At 42.6% G+C, this 14,388-nt stretch overlaps 1 protein-coding gene across 3 annotated transcripts in view; it reads right to left on the bottom strand.

Annotated features, from left to right (window-relative positions):
- Positions 1-280: 280 nt before the first annotated feature.
- Positions 281-14,388, bottom strand: part of CDH8 (cadherin 8) — a 260,715-nt gene continuing 246,607 nt past the window's right edge. For all 3 annotated transcript variants that reach the window (XM_075009191.1, XM_075009189.1, XM_075009190.1), the window contains 2 exons: positions 3,885-4,136; positions 281-2,229 (listed from right to left, as the gene is read on the bottom strand). In XM_075009191.1, coding sequence (XP_074865292.1) covers positions 1,736-2,229; positions 3,885-4,136 — 746 coding nt within the window. In that variant the 3' untranslated portion in view covers positions 281-1,735. The remainder of the gene's footprint in view (positions 2,230-3,884; positions 4,137-14,388) is intronic.

Genomic DNA, 14,388 nt, shown 5'->3' with positions numbered 1-14,388 from the left:
AGCATACTGATGTGATTGCCAATACTGAACTATTTAATTGATTAATAAATGACTGAAGAAATTGCAGCAGTCAGAGGTTTACAAAGATCCTTTCAGCTATTCACAGCTGCTGATTTCTCTCTCAGGGGTACAGGTTAAACTGGAAAGAAAGACCAACCAGAAGAAAGGTATTTATAAAAATATATTTCACAAAGTAGGAAACAATACAGGAGTTTCTCTGAATACAATACATGAAGTAAATAAACAAATGATAATATAGCATCAAAACAAAGTAGAAAATTAAAATGATTTGCAAGTAATACTCAGTTTTATTATACATTTGCTACTTCTAAATGGCAAGTTTGCATTACAAATTGGATATGCTTGCAGCTCCAAGTGTTGTTTTCTCTGTGTGCAAGAACCCTGGTGCATCACCATGAATATTATATAAAAGAAATGCTAATAACAGAAGCAGTAAAATTATGTACATACTGGTTCCTGCTCTAATACAGTGGAGAACTATAAGCATTGTTTTACTGTACTGTGTAATGTGTAGATTTCTAAAAGTCTATCATTTAAATATTCACATGAACCAGGTTACTTCCAGCTGTTTGTGCTTGTATTAAAATGTCAGTTACTAGACTTATGAAGAAAATATAAAACTGTCAAAACTTTTATCTGGGAAAATTTTATTCCTGCCAGCATATACTTAAAACTCAGCTACTGCAAATGGATAGATTACTGCTTTAACCTGCAACAAATTGTTGTTTTCTTTTCAAAATGTACATGTATTAAACATTAATTTTATATATAGAAAAAACACTAAAGGTTTATTAATGGATATAATTTAGTTTTCTTTATAATCTTACTCTATAGATTATTAACCTTAATAAATAAAAAGCAGTAATGGACATCAATAAAATATTTATTTCAAGGATTAAACAAATAAAGTCAATCTTTAGCAATATAATCATTGTAAGTCCATCACCTTTCACAGTTTCTTTTTCTTTCCCCCTTTAGAAGATGGAGTAGATGATGAGAGAGTTCCTTCTTCCAGAAAAACTGTCCTCTTTTAGAGTAGGGTTTAGAACTCCCACTTTTGAACCTCTGCACATTGGTGGGGTTTACAGTCCCATCACTGGAATGGATTAAGAACATGTGAATATTTTAAGGCTTGACACAATAGTTAAAGATGATGTTCCGTCTCTGTTTATGTGGCCAACAATTACTGTATGTACAATGTATGGTCACTGCACAGTTGAAGCCAGTAGGGATTTATAGTGCTGTTTCCAATCAGCATTGCAAAGAAGACCAGATATTGCTTTTAACATATTTGTGGTAGGATCTTTGTTGGCAATGCAGAAACAAACCATGAGCTTTACATACCAATAGGAGATTCTGTTCAACAGAAGACTCATTGCAGGTCCATTATCTAGAAAAGCACCTTTTTCCTTTCATTTCACAGAAAATTATCCAAGATCCAAATCTCCATCTTCAGAGTGGTCGAGTGAATATTGAATATCCAAAGACTTCTAGACACTCCACATAGTTTACTTCACACTCCACAAGACTTATACCTCCTAACATATACTTTTGTTTATTCAACAATACAATGAAGGTGATTTTATGATTTTATAGATGACTGGCGCTAAACTTGCCTCTAAAACAAAAAGCCACATTAGCTGTAACTAACAGCAGTGGCCCTAGAATATTACATGATCCTTAAGTCAAGAGTGAAAATGTTTGTAATCCACTGTCAAGTTTCTTTGTCACTTTCTCCAAGTGAGTAAAGTTCTCCAAGTCTTTTAAAGCGAGGCCCCCATTCACTGAGGTAGTCAAAATTCTGATCAGAGTCTGACGTTGAGGACTCCAAAGAACTAAGGGAACCAGCCACTGAGCCTCTTCCTTCATAACCGTATATCTGGATGGAGTCATAGGGTGGAGCTGTGGGATCGTTATCTGCTTCATGAAGCCTTACATTAATAAATTCATCAACATCAACACCATTAGGAACAGGTGCAAGCCCCTGCCTGGGCATAAATTGAAGATCAGGTTTAATATCCTTACGGGGTAAAAATCCATTAATTCCATCTGGATTCTGCAAAGTTGCAATGTCAAAAGCTTCTGTATCTTCTTCGCCACCTCCTTCATCATCATAACGGATTATATTTTCCCTCACGTCTTCATCATCTTTGATAATCAGAGGCTCATTTTTATGTCTTCTCAATGTTACAAACAGCACCACAATGACTGCAAAAAAAGCATCACATGCTGATTAGTCAAGAAAACATCTAATCAAAGCAGCCGTAAACTAGATTTATTTAAAGGACTGAAGATCGTAGCTTTCTACAAAACCAATAAAGTCTTGATAAAAACTGGAAGAGCTAGAAATGGAACACAATGGTGAAATGGTAAAAATTTGGTCAGGAGCAAGGAAGAAGGAGATGTACCTCCCTATTACTGTAGCCATAGGTTTATAAAATTACTAGTTTAGTCCAAATTTAACAAAAAAGATTTTCAATGTTGGAATTGCTGGGAGGGATGGAGAGGAGCAAGGAAGTATGAGGCCTGCCCTGGACCATGAGAGGCACATGGGAAAGTGGCAAATCAGGGGATCCAGGGGCCATAAGTAGAACTCCAGTGGGTAGCATGTGGCCCGCAGGCCACAGGTTGCCCACCCATAGTTTAGAGCATGTTAATTCTGAAACCTGTTACTTAGCACAGCAATTTGGCTCTTACATGTTGTCGCTTGCTTGCTGATGTCATATATTACATTTTACTTGTTTGATTCTAATACACAGTTCTTAACTTGTAAAACTTCAATCTCTCTTAAACCATCACAATTAGGAATAAACTCATGCAGGTTTTGGAAGAAATAATGGGCTTGTCTATGCTAGCCCCCACCTTTGAAGGGGCATGTAAATGAGCCTAATCTGTTAAGAGAAGTGAGGTGCTGCACTGTAGATGCAGCACCTCATTAGCATAATTCTCGCTGCGGGCACTTTGAAGTTGCTAACTTCGAAGCGGTAGCAAGCCACGTAGCCATGGCCACTTTGAAGTACGCATGCAAATTTGAAGTTCCCTCACTCCCAAAATATTTTGGGAGTGAGGGAACTTCGAAGTTGTGTGGGTACTTTGAAGTGCCCGCGGCTACGCTGCTTGCTGGAGCTTTGAAGTTAGCAACTTCAAAGTGCCCTCAGTGAGAATTATGCTAATGAGGTGCTGCATATACAGTGGAACACCTCATTGCTATTCACCAATTGGGCTCATTTACACGCCCCTTTGAAGGGGTATCCACAGTATAGCCTCAGTTCAACTTCCTCCACAACATTTCTAAAGCCTGATGTGACTTTGATTTCAGAATATAACTTTTTATTAGAAATTGCTTTTCAGGTAAGGCTTTTTGGGGTAGAGACTGTGCCTTCTATATCTGCACAGCATCTAACACAGTAGGACCAGTCCTGGTTCTTAGCGAACTAATTTTATGCATATATTATTTTTATTTCTTCTAGCCTTAGTTGCATCTATACAAATTGGAAGCAATTCTTCCCAAACTCCACAACTACTCAAATTTACATATATATGAACAGAAGTGTTCCTGCTAAGCTGAGCACTTGGGCAGCCACTCTGGTGAGATTCAAATGCCACCAAGCTGATTAGCAGAGTGTCCACAGTGCCCACAGCCAGCTGCCTGTGTTTCTACTGGTGGTACACATCTGCACATGCCTTGGTGCCCATAACAAAGTTTGTTCTGCATGTGAATGGAAGAATTAGAGGGAACATTAACACTAATAGTTACATAATGTTTCTTCAGAAAGCATCACCCTTTACCATTTGTTTTCTTTACTTACAATCATTTATGCAACAGAAAAATATTCAACAGCTGATTGCAAATGTATACATACCTAGCAGCAATATGATGCATGCTAATATAGCAATTAAAGCTCCCATACTGAGTCCAATAGGAAGCACATAAGCTTCCACATTACAGGACTGGACAACACCATCACTACTACAACCACAGACCCGAATCGTAAGGGTACTGGTGCTGCTCATAGGAGGATTTCCATTATCACTTATTATGATTGGTAAAAGATACACTTCTTGCTTCTGACGGCTGAATCCACTGTGCTTTGCCAAAATGCTGAGTGTGTTATCTGGAAAAGTGAACATTTAAACAGTTGGATCATTTCAAAACAGCTGCTGAAAACCATTTTTTCTCCAGTGCATAAATCCCCAGTACAGCACATGCATACTGTGCCATACACATCACCCCTTACTTCCCCGAATCCTATCTCCCCTTACCAGATACATAAGGCACTGACCTTCTCAGCTAGCACGTTCTTAAAAACTAACTTCATGAAACTAGTGTATGGACAAATATTATTTTGTAAAGTGATCCCACTTGCCATTAGTTCATTTAATAAAGCACATCTATCAGTCACAAGAAACTGTGCTTTGCATTTTACAATCAAAGCTATATTACATTGCTCCTGCAGAACAAGATGCATTTTTGTGGTTAAAAGTAGCAGAATTGTATAGAGGAAGACCAAAAGGAAGTGCTAGATTTGGGTAAAAGCAAGTGATAGATTTGATTAACAGCCATGGGCTGATTTTCAAAGGTGAGGAACATGTATTTGCATATCAGTCATTTTTATTATTTACTTGGAAAGCTATATCAGCTTTTCTTTTGAAGAAAGCAAGATAAATTGATTCCAGACCATCCTAACCCTCAATTTTGCAAAGACTGGTGAACATGCTTTCATTTTCTGCATGGTAGTTGTCCCACCAATGTCAGCATGATAACTGGTGCATAAAGATATTCCTTACCAATGCCTGAGTTCTGTCATAGGCAGCACATCCAGAATTATGCACTGGAACTGATCCCAGTTACTAATGCCAGAAAAATGGCAAGGAAAGTGAGTTACAATTGGAAGCATTGCTTTTATTGACAGGCTTTTTTCTGGTGGTGCTTTAATGCAATTTTGGTAGGTCATTGGTCTGAAGATTCTAGGAGGCTAGTATGAAAATATCAAGTTTTGGCCAACAGATGCTGACTTGTTGCAATTGTGTTTATATGAATATACATGTGGCAATAAAGTTGTGCTACTACCCAGGATCCTTCAGTTAACTCCTCTGTATGAGCATTTGCTTTAGTCATGTGGATAGGGTGAGTATTTGATTTACAAGTTTCACTTGCTGCTCTCCCATACATAATTTAACCTCTGTTCCTCTCATATCTTTCAGCCACAGTGGATAATTAAAACAATGAAGAGTTAATGTCTGCAGGAATTCAATTAATCATACTATTTGTGATATTTTAAATATGAGTAATACAGTACTGTAATAACTGTAGTGTTGAGTTTAATGATCCACTATGTCTAGCTGTACATCAAATAGACTCAGATTCTCAAACTAGGTAATTACTGAATGTAGGTCTTCACTGAAGATTAGAGATTTCCTATTGTCTTTAACCATGGAATCCAAACATTTATCAACCTACCTCTTTTTGACCTAAATTATAATATAGATGGTGGACTGTTCAGGCTTTAACCACTTTAACAGGTGGTTACACACTTAAAACACACAAGACACTGATTTATTTACATAATTATTCTTTTTAGATTTTAGCCGCTTGATTCATGGGAACAAATAAGAAAAGTCAGTGTTTTGAGTCATGCCCTAGCGGAGTGCATGCTGATTCATGTTTACTTAGTTTGTATATTCCTTCATAAAAATAATTCATTAAATAATTACCCCAGACCTCATACATCCAGTATATTGATGCTTATATAGCTTTCCGAAAATCTTAATAATAGTGATGGACAGGGGAAAGATAGAATGATATGTCACACTTGGGGCTGAAGGGTTTGACTGTAGTTCTTTTCAGTAACCTCTTTTCTCCTGTATTCCCAGAGTAAATGTCCTTGAAATACTGTGTAAAAAGCAGTCTCCTTATATTTTGTGTTAAGAAATGGTTTTGACTTAATCGCTGACACTTAGTGCAAAGCAGGGAATTGAAGAGGGAGGACTGGGCGACTACAAGTGACAGAAAACTGAAAGACGGGATGCTCAGATGACAGATGGGGGCAGGGATAGCTCAGTGGTTTGAGCATTGGTCTACTAAATCCAGGGTTGTGAGTTGAATCCTTGAGGAGGCCACTAAGGGATTGGGGCAAATAGACATCGGGGTGGTGCTTGATCCTGCTGAGAGGGCAAGGGACAGGACTAGATGACCTCCTGAGGTCCCTTCCAGTTCTAGGAGGGGTGTGTGTGTGTGTGTGACTAGGCAGGTGGAACAAAGGCTCCTATCCTGCCATGTGGCTGAAAAACACTCCATTCTGTTCAGGAAGTGGTTGGTGTGTATGTATGGGCACAAGGTATCTTTGAGATACTTTTGTGCTCCCTTGATCCTAGTGCCATTCAGGTCTCTGGTGTGTACTGAAATTCCCTTTGGGCTGCTCTAGTTACACCAACTGGTTTGGGCCCTTGGGGTGTTTCCTACAGCCATAGATCACAGAGCAGTGATAACTAGCATTGGACAAACATAAAAGAAGAATGATAGGGAACCCCAAAGATCTTCCTGTTTGTAAAATACAAAACAAACAGGAGGAGTGAGATAGAGGGTAGGAGAATGGATGGGCAAACAGCTCTTAAGGTGATTAGTCACTTGCCGATAAAGTTTTCACAAGATAGTGCTTTGTTTATGTTCACCCGCAGCCTGGTCAAAATGAGCCTGCAGAGCCTCCCAGACCTGGATCCCCTAGTGGTCGGATTGGCAGCTTGGGGAGGCAGGTGGCTGGGGGTAGGCCGTGCCAGCCTCCACAGTCCAGCGCTGCATAAATGCCTCCCCCTTGCTCTCCACCAGGTTGTGGAGTGCGCAGCACACGCTCATACCCTGGGGGATGTTCGGGAGCCCCATGTCCAGGTGGGTGAGGATGCACCTCCAGCGGCCTTTCAGGTGGCCAAAAGTCCTCTCGACCACCTGGCGTATATGGTTCAGGTGGGTGTTGAACTACTCCTGGCTGGCACTGAGGTGGCCCATGTAGCGGCACACAAGCCAGGGATGGAAGGGGTAGGCTGCACCTGCCACGAGGCAGAGGGGGGCAGTGGTGTCCCCCAGAAAAGAGATCTCCCACTGGGGGATGTAGGTCCCTGCCTCCAGCTGGCAGCACAGGCCTGAGTTCCTAAAAACCCAGGCAATGTGGGTGCTGCCAGGCCAGCCAACACATATGTCCAGGAAGCAGCCCCGGCTGTCCACCATGGCCTGAAGCACCACCAAGTGGTAGCCCTTTCTGTCCTCCGCTGTGCTCCAGGGTGTGGATGGGGATGTGGGTCCCATCCAGTGCCCCAAAACAGTTAGGGAAGCCCATGCTGGCAAACCCCACGATGGCCGCATACAGGTTCCTGAGCCGCACTTGCCTGTGCTGGTGGGGTACCTCCATAGCTGGCAGCGCATCTGGCGGGGGGAGGCTGGGAGGGCTACATGGTCATCTGGAGCAGCTCCTTCATCTCCTAAGGACAGCTCATCTTCTAAGAGATGCTGGGCGGCCTCCTCCATGACACTGAGCAGGGCAGCCACTGCCCCAGGGGCGACCGTGAGGGCTTCTGGCTGCTGCTGCTGCTGCTGGGAGTCCATGCTGTGTGCATGGGGTCTGCAAGTGGTTGTGGGCTCTGCAGACCTGTGCTGTGCAGACCGAGTGTGCCTGGGAGGGGCCCTTTAAGGGAGCAGCTTGCTCTTGGCCTGGCAGGGCTTGTCCATCCTGTGACCCTGTCTTCAGGCTTTCCTAGCCCTCTTATTCTGATCAGGGCTGTTTTTGTGTGTAGATGCTACCCTGCGGGGACTATTTCATTTTAGTGCTTTCCTATGTCGACGCTGAACGTCGATGGCACCAGCCCTGGAGGATGTGTGGACGCTACGCGTCGAAATAGCTTATTTTGATTTCGCTACATCGAAATAAGCTATTTCGATGTAGTGTCCCATTGTAGACATAGCTAATGTGAACTCAGCCTGGCTGGCCTGTAGTTACCTATGCAATATATGAAGAGGAGAGGAACAGAGCATGTCATCTAGGAAAAAAAAACCTGTCAAGCTAAATGTAATGAACTTTAAATATCATGATGCTGATATCTGGGAGACAAGGGTGGGTCTCAATAAGGTGAGCCCACAGGGACCTGTGGAACCTGTGGTCAAGAAAATGTAGGTGGTGACATTGGGAAAACTGCTTTGACGATGCATAGAAACTACTTGCTACAGCTGTCTGCCTTTAATCTGTCTCCTGCACGGGCGAGGGGCAGGGGAGACAAGCAAGAAAATGTCACCAGGTGCTGCTGGATATTTGGTCTGTACGTGAAGAGCAACAGCCCCCAGCTTGCCTTTTATTTAGTTCCTAAAACTTGAAACTTGCAAATAAATCACACCAGATGATTAGTAATAAATTCAATTTATCTGATTGACTTTCCCCTCCCTGCGGACACTTTCTTTATAGTACTTGTAGCTGGAAAAAGCAGCAGGCAGCTCCTCCAGGAACAGACACCAAGGCTGCTGCATGAATTAACTTGGCAGCAGGTGATACGCAGGATAAAGGATGAGCACTCTCCACTCATCTCCCTAATTAACCTACTGATCCTTCATTATAGCACTGTCTGTGTTATTTATTTATTCATGCTACCTTTATCATAACCCAAAAATATTAGGGTGCGGAGGAGACAAAACCAAACCCAAACCCTCTGGCTATGGTTACACTACAGTGATCTGTCAATAGAAGTCACTGTCAGAAGAGATTTCTGACAAAACAGGCACCTGGAAGCAGAGAAGACAGGGCTGCCCATTGTTCTATACCCTCTTGACAGAAAGCACCCCTAGAGCATCCCAACAGCTTTTTTTTATTGACAGAATGTCTTGACAGCAGTGTTATGCCTCATGGCTGGGAGCCAGAAAAGCGCTGAGTTTTGTTGACAGACTGTTGACAAAATGCATTTTATGTGTAGATATTCCACCAGTTTTGTCAACAAAACTGGGATTTTATCGGCAAAACTCGCTAGTGTAACTGTAGCCTTTATGTATTAATAAAACTCTGACTGAAGCTGATGGAGGAACAGAAATTCAAATGGGGGCCCATCATGCTGTCTCACTCAGGCTCATAGGGCACAGAGGATTCAGCCACTCTATTCAGACAGTCCACCAACATCCATAGTAGTCATAGTGACAAACAGGAACACCCTTGCTGCTAAACTGAGCTACAGACTAGAGGACAGTGATGGATTTCATTGGAATACCTGAGTTTCATTAAATATCAGTTCACGGGGGGAGAGAACGAGAGATGTGTTTTATCCTGAGGCCTGGAGAATGGTCTGAGATGATAATGCAGTGAAGAATTAGGCTTCTGGTAGCCCAGTCAGCATAGTGATCTAGAAATCTGTCTTGATTCAAGCCAAATTCTGCTGTTATTTACTGTGTTGTAACTTCAGTGTAACTTTCTGGACTCTCATAATTATGGGTGATGGTGGCTTTTTCATTTTTTTTTTGTAACAGAGCAGAATTTGGCTTTATCCATTTATTTTATCAAAACAAAAGTCAGTAATTTAAGCCTGGGAATGAATTTTAGTTTCTTGGCATCTCTCAATACCATGTACTTCAGTGGAGGCACAAAATGTGAGGATTGGGATATTAAAATATTAAGAATATGTGGATTGGGTTGTTGTACAGTTCAGTGAAAGCATAATTCTGATCAACAGCTCAGCAATGTCACATAAATCTGACATCCTATTGAATCACATTGTTTTGATTTCACTCATGCAGGCTGACACCTTATGTTTTGCCCCCCACACAATCTCCTTGTACTCAAAACTGTCTGAATCATCCTTGCTCAGACTTCCATCAAAATATCCACAACTTTGGATGGAGACCAATCCTAGAATATCTCAGACTAAATGATGAAAGTTTCAAAAATTACAAGGACTAGAATCCAGGAGGGTAGAATGGATATTGTGTAATTTTATTTGTGTCAGTTGCTGCTACTCCTACTATCATGAAAGAAAGACCAACCACAGTCCAAAGCATGTCCAAAGCTTGAGCATGACTTTTTTTTTTTTTTTTTTTGAGGATTCAAAAGCAGTTCCTTGAAAATACTTTCAAAATAGCTTTGTGGCTGATATGGAAATATTTCCTGCACAACTGAAACCAAACAGTGACAACGTAATGTGAAATGCCCAGTGTGATTTCTAGACCCAAATAGCTGTGAAAGTATCCTTTAAGGGCTTGGTCCTGCACAGCTCTGAGTGCTTCCTGAAGGCTTTCATTTACCCTCAGCTCTCACTGAGCTGTGCAACAATCACTCGATGAAAGTTTACAAAAGCAAGTGAAATGTGTTACGAACGCTATGCCCATTATAAAAGTAAAAAGCTATGTGCATGTTAGAATATATTGATTTTATTAATCAAAATGCTAACCTTGAAACATATACACATAAAAGTGTGGCCATACTGCTCATGAAATAGACGTGAGTGGCTTTCTGACACTGGCACCAGTGTAGATTAATCAGCACATAAAAATAAAAAGGCAGTCTGCAAAACTGAAAGACCCCTACGTAAAAATTGCTTTATAGTTGTTAAGTATTTTTAAAACAACAAAACATAAGCAGTTGGTTTGTATTCGAGTGTAACTTTGTGCGTGTGCCTCATCTTGTTTCCTTATTTCCTCAACATACACTGCTTAGAGATTAGTTAATGTTCCTGCTGTGTAAGCTTCCACCCACCCAGCTCTTTCTTCTGTCTCTCTCTCCCTCCCTTTTAGTGTTCTCAGAAAGATCACATTATGAATGGTATTAAAGACTTTGTGGTAGAAATTATTATCTATGCTGGATATATTACTTACATGAAGAAAGAGTTTTTAATTGGAAATGTTACATCTAGAAACCTCAGCACTGCAATGCTGGGTTTTTCTTCATGTTTATTGGAGCTAATACATACAGTACAGGGTTTGAATAAACACTTATCATAGAGTGGTTTTCTATACTTACTTTGGAAATCTAAAAAGCATTTTCTCCATAACACAAACAGCCCTGATGGACAACCTGGTGAACAGTAAGGATATCTTTATAGATCTGTTTAATGTATATTATAAGAAAAATATGAGGACATTTCATTCATTCCCTTTATGTAATAGTTCTCCTGGAGACTTTTAAAGAATTTCATAGTGAACTCATCACTAAGGAAGTTTGGGTGGGAACTGCCACATAAAAAGCAGAGAATAAAAATTGTTGTACTTAAAGAAATAAAAATTATGCATTTGGTAGACAAAGGCAAGTCTGTACGGGGAAAATAAAACATTAGAAAAATGCTTGGAGAACATTTTAGCTTTCTACATGACTGTTTGTCAACTTACACGTCTCCTTATTACTAAAATTGTGATAAAACAAAGGATTTCAGACCATCTGGCAATGCTTTTGACATTTATGGTCAAATATTGTAATGGTGGAGAGTGGACCACAGCCAACTCCCAATACATGCCCACTGAAAGAACCCATACTTAAAATTGTTAACTCTGGGGGCAGAGACCATCTCATCTGTGTTTGTACAGCACCTAGCACAATGGGGGTCTTGTTCATTGATTAGGGTTTCCAGGCCCTATAGTAATACATACAACTAACAACAAATTAACAATTTGTACCTCATTATTCTACACTTCATATGTACAACAAGACATTGTCTCTTCACAGGAGTTCTGCCAGTGTCAGGGTGGGGTTTGAAAAGAAGTTTAATACATAAGATAGAAATAGAGCGGGTGATAAAGTCCTGAGCAATCCCTTGTGGGCCCTGTGCTTTGGGGCAGTTAAGGTAATGCCTCAGAGGCTTGCTGTGACCCTTTTTGCTCTGCCTTCAGAGCAGGGCACAGCCTACTGAGCTGTACTTATCACAGTCACAAGTGGGGGAAGTACCCACATGGATGTTGAGACACCACCTGCTCCAACCTGGGGACTGTAGGGGTGGTCAGGGGGGGACCCAGTCCCCTCCCACTCAATCCTGGTTCCAGCCCAGGGACCATGGGCAGCTACCGCTGGAGGGGTTGCCTCCCTCAGCCAAAAGGGCAACAGCTTCCCCAGACTATTTCCCCAGTACTTTCTTCTTGTAGGTCCAGCAATCCTCCTCTCTTACAGGACTCTCCTTTGCAGACCTTTCTACCTTCCTGGTCTGCCACCTTTCTCCTTCCCCCTCCTTACCTGAGGGGAAGTCTTTTTCAAGAGCTCCACCAGCCTTCACTGGCTGCAGGTGCTTAATTAGCCCCAGGTGTAGGTTTGACCTGGTGCTGCAGGCTGATCCTTGCTGGGCCTTAGTCCCTGGGGAACATAAAAGCACAGACCCAACTGGCCACGTACATGCCCTTCACTAGGCTACTATAACCTGCTGTGGGCTGTCACAAGTGGGGGGAAAGAAGGATTGATATTCCCATTTTGCACACTGGGAAATGAGGCACACAGAGATTAAATGGCACCTATGGCATCATATATGCAATGACATTAAAAAATTGATCCTAAAACTATGATTTTTTTTTCTGTAGAGGCAGGACCACAATTAAGTACACATCATACAAGTCACACCCAAAGTTCTGTGCATTTGGGAACCCTCTGTGAGCTCAGCTCTTCAGGAACATACCTCCCTTTTCTGGTTCTAACAGATGCTGGTTACAGCTACAAGAGAGCCTTTTCCAGGCAAAATGGGCCTTTTGTTGGGAAAAACCACAGAGTGTCTACACGCAAAATGTGCTTTGTCGACAGTGTGTTGACAGTAGTAGTCATCCTTCAGTCTGCATAGACTATGGATCGCGCCCTTTATAGTTTCAATTGAGGACTTCATTTACAGCATCTACTGTGACTATGAAGACCCACACGAGAGTGACAGTCCTTGCTGCATCTCTTACAGATGTGGTGGGTGTCTGGCAAGTCCTTAGTGTGCTTTCTGTGCGCTCGCTTCTACTCTGCTAGCTGTCTGATCCTCATCTCGCCCTTCTGAAGGCCCTTATGTAACCCCTGCCTCCATCTGCTGCGGTCGTCTGCTAGTTCTTCCCAGTTGTCCAGCTCGATGTCTACCTCTCTGAGGTCTCTCTTGCAGACATCTTTGTAGCGCAACTGGGGGTGTCCGGGAGGTCTTTTGCCAGAGGCTAGCTCACCATACAGGATGTCTTTTGGAATCCTTCCATCACTCATCCTGTGGACATGGCCAAGCCAGCAGAGCTGACGCTGCCTGAGGAGGGTGTGCACGGTTGGGATTCCAGCTTGCTCAAGGATGGCGGTGTTGGTCACTCTGTCCTTCCATGATATTCCAAGGATGCGCCTGAGGCAGCGCAAGTGGAAAACGTTCAGCTTCTTTTCCTGGCGGGCATACAGGGTCCAAGTCTCGCTGCCAAAAAGGAGGGTGCTGAGGATGCAGGCTCTGTAGACTTGCATTTTGGTGTGAGTGTACAGCTTGTAGTTATTCCACACTCTCTTGCTGAGTCTAGACAGAGTTGTGGCCGCTTTTTCCGATCCTCCTATTTAGCTCAGTGTCCAACGACAGGGTGTCAGTGATGGTGGACCCAAGGTAAACGAACTCGTGGACAGCCTCTAATGTATAGCTGTCAATGCTGATCGATGGGGATTCAGCAACATCCTGACCAAGTACGTTTGTCTTCTTTAGGCTGATGGTAAGCCCAAAGTCCTTGCACTCTTTGGAGAACTGATCCAGCAGTTTTTGAAGCTGGTCTTCTGTGTGAGACACTACAGCAGCATCGTCTGCGAACAGCATGTCTCTGATGAGGACTTCCCACGCCTTAGACTTAGCTTTCAGCCTTGCAAGGTTAAACAGTTTGCCATCAGATCTTGTGTGCAGCAAGATGCCCCCTGTTGAAGATCCAAAGGCATGCTTCAGGAGGAGTGCAAAGAAGATCCCGAACAATGTTGGAGCAAGCACACATCCTTGTTTGACGCCGCTCCTGATTCTGAAAGCATCCAATAATGCGCCGTCATATTGGATGGTTCCTCTCATGTCTTCATGGAATGACTGGATCATCTTGAGTAACCGTGGAGGACAGCCTATCTTGTGGAGCAGTTTGAACAGACCATCCCCACTGACCAAGTCAAAGGCCTTGGTCAGGCTGATGAAGGCTATGTAGAGTGGCTTCCTCTGCTCCCTGCACTTCTCCTGCAGCTGCCTTAGAGAGAAGACCCTGTCAACGGTAGACCTCTCTGCGCAGAATCCGCACTGCGATTCAGGGTACACCCTCTCAGCAATCTTCTGGAGTTTGCCAAGGATGACGCGAGCGAACAGTTTACCAGTGACGCTTAGGAGGGAGATTCCACGGTAGTTGTTGCAGTCGCCTCTGTCTCCTTTGTTCTTATACAAGGTTACAATGTTAGCGTCGCGCATATCCTG

Source organism: Carettochelys insculpta, chromosome 14 (genome assembly GCF_033958435.1).
Source record: "Carettochelys insculpta isolate YL-2023 chromosome 14, ASM3395843v1, whole genome shotgun sequence".
Classification (NCBI taxonomy): Eukaryota; Metazoa; Chordata; order Testudines; family Carettochelyidae; genus Carettochelys; species Carettochelys insculpta.
Note: the sequence above shows the minus strand (reverse complement) of the source record. Positions and strands in the feature narration are given on the sequence as shown.